We start from the raw sequence: 10,932 nt of genomic DNA, 5'->3' as shown, positions 1-10,932 counted from the left end.
GGGGGGGGGGGGATCCTGTAACACCCCCTCCAAGGGCTCCAGCGACGGGGGGCGGAGCAATGCTCCCTCCACGCCGGCTGTGCGAAGGCTAGGCGCCCACAGTCTGCTCCCTGCCCGCCCTCGACTACAAGATGGGGCTCCAGATGGGGGGCAGCCTCCGCGTCAACTTGGGGCGTCGCGGCTACCACTGCTCCCTCGCAGGCAAGACCACCTCCCTACCCCGATCCCTGCCTATCCCGCCCTTCGTGCTCACAGCGCTCAGGAAAGTTTCGGGGTCCCCGCGGCGCCTCCTAGCCCGAGGGGTCCGGAGTCCCGGGCCTTCGGGCCGCGGCGTCGGGGAGGGAAGTTTGTCCAGCCGGGGCTCGGCGACTGCTAAGTTCGAGTACGCCCGCCTCGGAACCCGAGAGCGGGGAAGCCCAGGACCGACGGACCCAACGCGCCACAACCAAAGCCCCACCAGCGAGGGGACTCGGCCCCGGCGCGGACGCTCAGGGCACGGCGCGGGGACTGGAGCGGCCCGGGCTGCGAGAGCCGCTGGGGACCCCGTGCCCGCCCCCGCTGCCGCCCGGGAGAGCATCTTCCTTGCCTCCCCCAGGGGCTGGGACCCGCTGGCCCTGCAGCTACGGTAGAAGCGACCCCCAAGCCGCAGCCCCCTCCCCTACACGCCCCTTCCTACCTGGGCCGGGGTGCGGGCCAGGGGCCGGAGGCACGGTCACGGGCGAGCGGAGCGCGCGCGCCCAGGTCCCCGGAGCGCGGCGGCGGCGGCGGCGGCTTCCCCCCCTTCCTCCGGCTTTTCCTCCTCCGGCCTCGCCGGCTCCAGACAGATCTCCCCCCCCCTCGCGCCCTGCCCGCCACTCCCGGAGCCTCTGCCGGGCTGGGCTCCGCCTGCGACGGGGAGAGGAGCGGAGCCGGCGGGAGCCGGGCTGCGGCGCTCACTGCGTCAAGCGCGGGGCGAGCGCGGGGCGGCGGCGGGGACAGCGCTTGGCGAGCCCTGGGCCGGCCGGGCAGGCGGGGGAGCGGCGCCTCCGGCTCCGGCTCCGGCTCCGGCGCGGGCGCGGTGGTGGCGGCCGCGGCCGCGCTGAGGTTGTAGCGTTTGGTGGAGGAGCCCGAGCGGGGAGGGCTGGAGGAGGGGCGGGGGGCGCGCGGCGGTGGCGATCCCTCACGTCGGTGGACTGGGGGTGTCCAGAGGGTGAGGCGGGAGGGGAAGTGGGAGCGTGCTGTGGGGGCGGAGTGGAGAGCCCAGCGGCATCGTCGCCCCCTCCTTCCGGCTCGCTCTGCGCGCCCCCGCCCCGCCCCCGGCAACGTTAGAGCAGAAGCCCCCGAAGGCCTAGGAGTCGGGACACTGGGTGGAGATGGGAGGTGGGCCCCTGGGGCGGAGATGTGCACGCGCGTGCGGGCACTGCCTTGTGCACACACACCCGGCAACCGCGTGAAAGTTGACCCGAAGTCAGACCCTGTGTAGGCGCGCGCGTCCGCGAGTGCAATCGCTCGGCCCGCAGGGGCGCGCGTTTCCGGGATGGGGAGGGCCCTGCATCTGCTAGGGGTCGCGCCCTAAAGGACTTGCCCTCCCCCAGATCGCTGACCCCCACTAACCCTCCCACTGCTCGACCCCGCCCCCCCTTTCTGTTAGGGGGAGGGCCGAGGAGGGTGTGTGGGATCAGCCAGGATTCTTCGGGTTCCGGAAGGTTCGGTTTAGCGGATTTTCCTCCCACCGATCCCCTTCCCCTACAGTCGCCTCCCGAACCCCCGGGGGACTGAAATCTCTCGCCGGCCTCTAAACAGGGTTCTAAATCAACAGCGCCCTGGTCTCCCTGAGCCCGCACCCAGCGTCCACACCGCCTCCCGGGGCGGCTCCCGCTCCCCACGGCCGCTGCCCAGCCTGCGGCTTGCGTGTTTGGTGAGAATTCCAAACCAGACTCAAGAGTGCCCCCGCCCGGCACGGCCTGCGCGCCGCTTCCTGAGCAGCTGTGTCGGAGCCCGGGAGCCGGGACGCCGGCGGGCGCGCGGGGCAAGACCCTCCGGGCGCCGCGCCCTGCGCTGCGCCCATGCCGCGCGCCCCTGCCCCGCGTCCTGCCCCGGCCCGGGAAGGGAAACAGAGACGGCGGGGTCGACCTGCGCGCCGCGGGGCGCGCGCGGCATAGGGGAGGGGTCTGCTGGAGGGCGAGGGGCGCCCCACCCCCCGGGAGGAGGCGCCGGGACAGGCGTGGGAGTGGCGCGTGAGGCTGCGAGCAGCGCGGCCAAAGGCTGGCTCGGCCGAGGATGGGCGCGCGGGGGTTCCGGTTCGGGGTCCGGTCCAGCGGCCTCTCCGCAGCCCATAAACTCCGTTCAGCCTGCGGCGCCCGCTGCCGCCCTCCAGCTCCTCCCAACCCCACCCGCGCCTCCACCAGACTCGACGTCTCCGCGGGAGAGCCGAAACCCCAGAGGGGGCCGGGATAGAGGATAGGCCACCACCTTTACCCTGGACCCTTGGGCCTAGAGGATGACGGTCAACGTCGGAGCCACTGTCTTCTGGCTGTCCTGTCTTTGAGGGGCGCTCAGACCTCCTGGGACCGAGAGGTGGGGGCAGAGGCTGCCTTGGGGGGGGGTGTCTCTCTTGCCAAGCGTCCCTACTAGAGGTGCACTGCCCCTCTGTAGCCTAGGCCGGCTCACAGCCCCCGTTCCCACTTTCTCCCCAACTCGCCACGGCCTTGCAAGTCCGCGACCTGGTTCTCCAGGAGCGATGCTCCTGCCTTAGGGGAGCACTCCTGCCGGATACCCAGGCCTTTCCTGCTCCAGCATCTTGAGATGTGGAAATATGCCCTTGTTTGCTCTAAGAGGGCAGAGCCTGGCTGCTGCCCCCCAGAAAGGCCAGACCCGCCTCAGGCTGGGAATGGGAGACCCCAGGGCAGACCCGGAGGGAGGAGGGAGGCCAGTCTCTCTCTGGGCTAAAGAAAGGCGGAGGGCTCTCTCTCTGGTGTGTCTGCTGTGAGGCAAGATCCCTCCCTCCCTCCCTCCCTCGTCTCTCAGACACTCCTCTCCTTCTGAGGAACCCCCCTCCCAGCCTCTGTTGTAGACACACTGCACCCACACACCTCATGTCTATAGGCAGCCGCATCCTCACCCACCAGCCCACCCCACCATGAGGCATTATTTGGTCGGGAACGTGGGATACTGCTCCACCCTCACAGAAGCCCAGCTTAAGTTGTAGCTGGTATAGCCTGGCATCCTGCTCAAGCACCCCCAAATCAAATACACCCCAAGTCCACACCTAACACACATGCACTCACGCACACCCATATGGAATTATAAAATTCACTTCCATGTGTCAAGCGTGTGCTTGCTGCTTGCATCAGTTCAGTTCATCCTCATGGCCACCCTAGAAATGAGTACTATTAACACCTCCCACTTCACAGGGAGGCCAGGATTGAACTCTGCAGGAACTGGGTCAGCAAGATTCTTGTTTTTATTGTAAGAAACCAACTGCCATATCTGGATGCACCAGTGCTCTTTGGGGAGAGACAAGCTAGGAAGTGAGGGCCCTCGGGCCTGGGGCTATGGGGCCACCACCTTCCCCAGCTGCTAGGGCCCCCCCCCCGTGCCTGTGTCCCCCCGCCTCTTTCCTCCGGACACTCTGAGATTCCCCCGGCCAAGTACTCACCACATTGGATTTTCCACCAGACTGTGAACTCAGCAGAGCAGGACAGTCTGACCCACCTCTGAATCCAGGTGCCATACGCCCGACCAGCACAGGAGGGGTGACTGAGCGCAGTGTCAGAATAGATGAGGGTCTCACATTTCTCTGCACCCCTGTCATGGCTCCTCTCTCCTCTAACGATGGCCTGGCTGGGAGGAACTGACCCAGGCAGGTCAGTCAGTCACCTGAGAGTATGCAGGGAAAGACCAGAGGGACACAAGTGGCCGGGATTAATGTGGAGAAGAGCCCTCCCCACCCCCATCCTGGGAGATGGTACCCAGAGAAAAACGGAGACTGTCTCTTCCTGTGCCCAGAACTTCACAGTAACAACAACAAACAACTTAAAACCCAAAAGCCATAAAAGAAGCCATATGTCCAACTTATATCCAAGCAAATATCCTTTATCCTCATATGTAAAGAGCTCTTACAAATCAATTAAAAAATATACCCAAGAGGGAAAAAAGTGAGCAGAGATTATGAACAGAAAAGGAAATAAAAATAACACATATATACAAAAAGTGCCCAGTCTCACACTTAACAACAGAAATGCAAATTAAAATTACTCTCCAAGATGATTTTTCATTGATCCAATGGGCAAAGAGTAAAGTTTAATGACACACTGTGTTGCAATGGTGTAGGGAAGCAGGCGCTCTTGGAACATCTGAAACAATGTCCAAATTACAAATACATATATCCTTTGGCCCAGCATTTACTTCTAGGAATCTGTCCTCCAGAGACTGCTCCCAAACGTGAAAAATGATATATTATTGCATTCAAGGTTATTCACTGAAGCACTCTTTGTAATAGCAGCTGATTGGAAACATCCTAAATATCGGCTGGCAGTGGAGCGCTGGGAAACATCCACATGGAGGCGCATGCAGTTGGATAAGCACAGACTGATTTGAGTCCATCTCCCGGAATGGTCTTTACGGGAAAAAATAAGGAGAGGAACAGTGTATGTAGTACTTTTTTTTTTTTATGAGTACAAAAAGGCTGTAACAAAATAACATTTTACTTGCTTGTGTGTATTATTTACTGACAATGAAATTCAACCTCCTTAAGACTACAGTTCCACGAGTTTTGACAAATGTATATATCTGTGTCATCACCACCCCAATCAAGATATTGAAACTTCCATCGCCCCAGAAAATGAGACTTCTCACTGAGTACCCACATCTGCCATTTGAATTTTGTACAATGTGCATACATTTCCTTTTGTAATAAATTTAAATACAGAAGTTAAAATGAAAAATTGTTTCCTATCTCTCATCTCATCTGGTCCCTGCAATAACCCAGGAAGGCAAATCTTTCCAGCCCCATTTTACATATCAGACTGAACTTCGTTCCTGGAATGACAGAGATTTGCCCCAGAGAGCCGAGTCAGAACTTGAACCCAAGGCTCTCTTTTCTTTTAACAGATTTATTGAGGAATAATTTACATGCCATACAATTCACCCATTTCAAGCGTGCTAGTCAATGGTTTTTAGTATATTCACAGAGTTGTGCAACCATCTAATTTTAGAGCATTTTTTACCCCAAAAGGAAATCCCAGTACCCGTTAGCAGTCACCCCCATTCTCCATCACCACCTCTAACCCTAGGCAGCCACCAACCTACTTTCTGTCTCTGTAGATTTGATTATTCTAGATATTTCAAATCAATAGAATCATATGCTATGTGGTCTTTTGTGACTGGCTAATTTCACTTAGTGGTATTGTCTTAGTGGTAAAATGCAGGGGTTTTTTGTTTGTTTTTTGTTTTTCGGTTTTTTCAGATATGGAGTTTATTTAAAATCATGTTAACCTGTGATGTAGGCATTTGGAATAAAAGAGTGGAAAATGAGCTGAATGAGTCTGAGAAAGCATCTGAATCAGCATCATCTTACATGCAAGGACGATGAGGCCCACGAAGTGAAGTTTCTTGCCCAAGTCAAATGTTAGTTGGCAGCAAGTCTACGATGAAAATTTAGATTCCCTTCTTCCTACTCCTCTGCTTCTTCTGACAAATACTTGGCCTACACGGTTTAGAATCCTAGATCCCTCTTTTCCAACCTCTAGAGATGGCAAGATGTGGAGGGGAAGGGAAAGGGAGGATCCATGCCTGCATCCTTTGACACATGCCTCTGTAGCATCTTGAACTTTCATTCCTTTTGATTGGCTAATAATATTCCATTGTATGGATGGACCACATTTTATTATCCATTCACTAGCTGATGGACATTTGGGTTGTTTCCGCTTTGGGGATATTACGAATATGCTGCTATGAACGTTTACGTAGTTTTTACATTTTAACATATGTTTTCATTTCTCTTGGGTGTATACCAAGGAGTGGAATTGCTGGTCATATGGTAACTCTGTGTTTAACATTTTGAAGAATTCCCAAACTGTTTCCAAAGTGGATGCAACATTTCATATTTCCACCAGCGGTGTGTATGTTTCAATTTCTCCACACCCTCACCACCACTTGTTTTTATCTGTCTATTTGATTCTGGCCATCCCAGTGGGTGCGAAAGGGTATCTCACTGTGGTTTTGATTTGCATTTCCCAATGGCTAATAATGTTGAGCATCTTTTCATGAGCTTCTTGGCCTTTGTAAATCTTTGGAGAAATGTCTATTAGGGTTCTTGTCCACGGCCACTAGGCTATTTATCTTTTATTATTGATTATTTTATTATTATTTATGATTTTATGATTTTATTATTGATTTTTATTATCTTTATATATTCTAGACACAAGTTCCTAATTAGATTTATAATTTGCTAATATTTTCTCCCTTCCTATAGGTTTTTTCACTTTCTTGTTGGAATTGTTTGCAGCACAGAAGTTTTTAATTTTGATGAGGTCCAATTTTTTTTTTTTCTTTTCATTGCTTGTACTTTTGGTGTCGTATCTAAGAAGCCCCTGCCTAAGGTGAAGATTTACTCCTATGTTTTCTTCTAAGAGTTTTATAGTTTCAGCCCTTATATTTAGGTCTTTGATCCATTAGGTTATTTTTCAGATGCTGTGAAAAGGGGGTCCAGTTTCATTCTTTGCACGTGCTGTTGGTCCCAGCACCATTTGCTGAAAAGACTGTTCCTTCTCCATTGAATCATCTTGGCCCCCTTGTCAAAAATAAAGTGACCGTAAATACAAGGGTTTATTTCTGCACCCTCAGTTCTACCCCATAGGTGTATATGTCTCTATTCTTCTGCCAGACGCCTCTGTCCCGGTCCCTGTAGAACCTGACAGTGGGACGTGGGAACCCTCTGCTTCGTTCTTCATCTGCAAGATCGTTTTGACTCTTTGGGGCCCTTTACTCTTGAACTCAGTGCAAACCCTTGGCTTATCCCTCAGCCTCCCGGGCTGCCTCCGGCACATGTAGGAGCCCTGATAACTCAATATTACCAACAATGGAATTGCTACCAACAAAGGGCGCACTTTTCAATCACCTACTGTACGCCAGTACTTACTGTGTGTAAGTACTTGATGTTCGTTCATTCTTTCATGCCATGGCGACACTGAGGCACCAGGAGTCCAAGAAACTAGTCCAAGGTCTCACACACACGGTCAGTGAACAGCTACCACGGTCCAGCCGCTTGGCTAGGCTACAGCACCTGGGCTCTTTCATTGGCTTTCACGTGTAATCTTGCAAATTTTCAAACATACAGAAAAGTTGATATAATTTTATAGTGACGCCCAAACGCCCACAGCAGACATCTGGCTCCACTTGCTTTATCACCTTTCTCTCCAGCCCCCAGGAATCAACCACTTTCCCAGTTGGTTGCAGATGTCCATACACGACACCCCTAAATAGGCAGCACGCACAGCACAAACAAGACTTCAATGTTCATTATGGATTTTTTACATCTTTGGAGTAAAATTGATAATGAAATGTAGAAACATCAGGGGGACCACTGAATGCTCTAACGTGTGCTCTGCAGCCCAAACCCCCCATTGAGAGACAGAACATTCGCTCCAAAAATGCCCACGTGCCCCAGCTCCCCGCGCCACCCTGGCTCCGACTTTTTCCACCATACGTTGGCTTACTCTCTTCCGGAATTTCATAAACTTGGGGTCATAGGGTATATGCCCTCCCTGGGTCTGGCACCTTCCACCCCGTCCAAGGTGTGTGCCCGTTGGCTGCCGTTTTGCTGAGCGGCGCTGAGTCGTTCGCGTTAAGATATGAGTGGTAAAAACAGGTATACTTTAATGCTTCCAGTTCTGAGAGTCCATGAAATACACTCCCTTGTCTACAGGAGCCGTCCGCCCATCCCGGCGGCTCTTCCCCATCGTGGGGCTGGGCGCCTGGAGGCCTCGCAGCACCACCCCCATGGCGTGTCTCGGTCTGAGGGAGGCAGAGACATCTGCCCAGCCTACAGACGCCACGCTGCTCCCCCGTGGCCTCAGCTCTGGCCTCTCTCCTGCTCACCTGCGTGACCTCTGTTCGCACCTGTGTCCCCACCTGCTCCTCGGGGCCAGGTGCACACCGATCGGAGGAAATGGGGGCCATGTCGCCTCCTTGGAAGCCAGAGGCTGCAGAAATGCACGTCTTTGTTGGCATCGTGCGTCTGGGGTAAAGCACACGATAGGCTGTTGGGTGGAGAAATCAACAGAGTGTGAACTGCATAGAAAATTCAATTCCAATTTTGCAAAGAAAACATGTGCGTGTGCATAGAAGCGAGACCTGTGGCCGAACGACGGTGCTTTTCGTTCTTTTTTTTTTTTCCAGAACTGTCCCCCTTGACCATTAGGAATGTGGATTACGACAGCCGGGGCTGTCGGAGCTCGGGCCGCGCTGAGGCACCCTGCCCTCAGGGACCCTGAGATGTCAGGTCTGTGTCCTTGACAGGCGCGGCCCAAGGCCACCATCAAGGACCAGCCAATGTTTGCAGACTGGATGTGGGCAGGAAGGACAGATGGACAGACAGACAGAGGGGGCCTCACACCTGGGTCGGGTCCATTGCGTCTCCAAGTTCTGGGAACTAATAGGCCGCCTTTCCCAGGGCTGCAGAGGTGGGGCTGGGAAAGCTGTCCCAAAGGGGCTTGCACCCCCTCGTGCTCTGAGGGCTGGAGCTGCTCTCCTACAGCGTGAGAGGCCGGGGACCACAGCTCCCCAAGGGGGCCCCCAGGTCCCTCCAGGGACTCCAAGATGGAGGTGCCGTCAGAGGCCACAAGTGGACGTGGTGTTGAACACATGTGGACCCCTGCCGACACAATGAAAGCGGCTGCAGCACCGGCCCTACCCCCACTTCTCACGTGAGCCCCTGGGGTCAGGACCAGTCAGAGCAGTGTCACCTTTGGGCAAAGTACTCACAGTAGGTGCTTCGGGACCGAGCCACAGGCGTGCCCTTCCTCACAGGTGGGCCGTCAGCGTGTAGCCCTGCTGCCCTGCTCGGTGGGGACCCCAATGCCCACGCTTCTCCCTGGGATACCCGCTGCAGCCCAGCCCCGGGGCGCAGGAGCCCGGGGGCAGAGGGCGGGTCTGGGTTCAGCGGGCACCATCCTAGTGCGGCGCTCGTCCCCTTCTGAGGGTGTGGCCCCCTCACCTCCAGGCCTGTGCTTACACCTGTGCCCCTGCGTGGCATGTTGTCCAGCACTCTGGCCGGCCTGCCCCAGGCCTCTGCCCTTCAGGCCCAGCTTGGGTGTCCTGGGCCGGTTCAGGTGCCCGTACACGCCCATCACCTGGGCTGGGGTCGTGGTTCCTGATCGGGGATCACCTTGCAGGAAGGGGCTTGTGCCAGTGCCCCGAGCCCCAGTGCCCCTCACAGGACTTGAACTTACCTGGCTGGAGGTGGGGGGGATCCCAGGGGAGGGACAGGCAAGTGGGTCCAGGGAACAGAGGCCAACTCCGCTCCTCCCCCTGGCAGTCTCCATGCCAACCGACTGTCCCATCTCCTGCTTCGGTGTCAGCTGCTCTCCTTTCCCAGAGGGCCCTCTGCCCCCACAGACAGGCCACTTACCCTGAGCCCCGGTCAGGATGGAAAACCAGGCAGAGTAGGAGATTTGGGCCAGGAGGTGCCCTGCTGCAGGGAACGATTGATTGAGTTTTCTTCAGGAATGAGGCCAGTGCCTCCATCCTTCCTGGCCGAGCGCCCTCCCTCTGGCCTGATCCGTGGGTCAGAGGCTTGTGGATGAGAGTCCAGGGGGTGGCCTTCCTCACAGCCACCCTGATCCACCCCTTCCCGGGTCCATGTTGACGCCTCTGCAGGGCGGCCTGAGATCTACAGCTGCAGGCCTCAGATCCCCCCAGGCTGCCCAGCCCCTGGGCCTCCATTAAAGTACCAACTAGTGTGGGAGGTGGCCCCTCCACCTGCCCCTCCTTGCAGGACAACATGCCCCCCCGCCCCGCTCAATTACTTTTGAGAAAAAAAATACACCGCCCCTTGTGTTACTGTCCTTTCTTCTCCCACTCAAGCCTCCTGGCCCAGTGGGGCATCAGGGCGTGCTTGATTTCCTCCAATGTCAGGGAGCTCACTACTGAGCCCTGGCAGCTGCTGGCTTTATGCACCTACATGTCCCACCTGGCTCTGTCTTGAGAAGGGCTGAGCACCCCGTCCTGCCCCAGATAGGGCGGCTCCTCGGGCCATTTCAGGGCAGCCTGTGGTGGGCCCACCTCTGAGGGCTCCTGGCCTCAGCTCAGTCCTCGGCCCAGCCCTGCCCGCCCCCTCCCACGTGACCTCCACCCACACCTCCTCGCCTCCCCTGCATCTCTGCAAAGGTGTCCCCAGCTCTCCTGGCTGTGCAGCCACCAGTGCCCCCTGGAGCTGACCTCTCGGGAGTCTGGGCTTCACGGGCCAATGGGCAGCAGCCCGGGACAGGCTGTGATGGACGCCAGCAGGGCAGGGACCCAGCTTTATGATGGACTGTCAAGTGGGCAGCAGATAAAACACCTACCCAGTGGGACAGAAGCAAGATATAAAAAGCCGCCACGGCGCCTTTTTATTGACTAGAAATCTTGTCCTTCATGTCCCATTATCTCCCGGGCTAACAGGCCGCACGCTGAAGCTGGAGGGAAGTCGGTGTCCTGGCCGCAGGGAGACGCGGGCTCCCAGGGCGCCCGACGCAGCCTGGGGCCCCCGGTCGTCCCCCAGCATCAGTGAACCCCTCCCAGGACTGTCTGACATGGCGGGTCACTGTCCCCCATGCACCTTCTCCCCCTTCTTGTCGGGGGTCCGGCAGGACACGATCACCCCTCGCGGAGGCTGCGGGTGGCGAGGGACTTGCCTAAAGCAGAACTGGTCCTAGCTCTGCAGCATCAGTAGCAGCGCAGGTTCTGGGGCCG

At 56.7% G+C, this 10,932-nt stretch overlaps 1 protein-coding gene across 1 annotated transcript in view; it reads right to left on the bottom strand.

Annotated features, from left to right (window-relative positions):
* Positions 1–672: 672 nt before the first annotated feature.
* The window catches only part of LOC103071891 (classical arabinogalactan protein 9-like), a 16,125-nt gene continuing 5,865 nt past the window's right edge, over positions 673–10,932 (bottom strand). Inside the window, exons 4-7 of the mRNA XM_007467087.1 lie at positions 9,197–9,352; positions 8,080–8,240; positions 1,913–2,396; positions 673–1,217 (exon numbers count right to left, since the gene is read on the bottom strand). Of these exons, the coding sequence (XP_007467149.1) occupies positions 673–1,217; positions 1,913–2,396; positions 8,080–8,240; positions 9,197–9,352 (1,346 nt within the window). The remainder of the gene's footprint in view (positions 1,218–1,912; positions 2,397–8,079; positions 8,241–9,196; positions 9,353–10,932) is intronic.

Source organism: Lipotes vexillifer, unplaced genomic scaffold, assembly GCF_000442215.2.
Source record: "Lipotes vexillifer unplaced genomic scaffold, Lipotes_vexillifer_v1.1 scaffold1701, whole genome shotgun sequence".
NCBI lineage: Eukaryota > Metazoa > Chordata > Mammalia > Artiodactyla > Lipotidae > Lipotes > Lipotes vexillifer.
The sequence above is the reverse complement of the archived record's forward strand: the minus strand, read 5'-3'. Positions and strand labels throughout refer to the sequence as shown.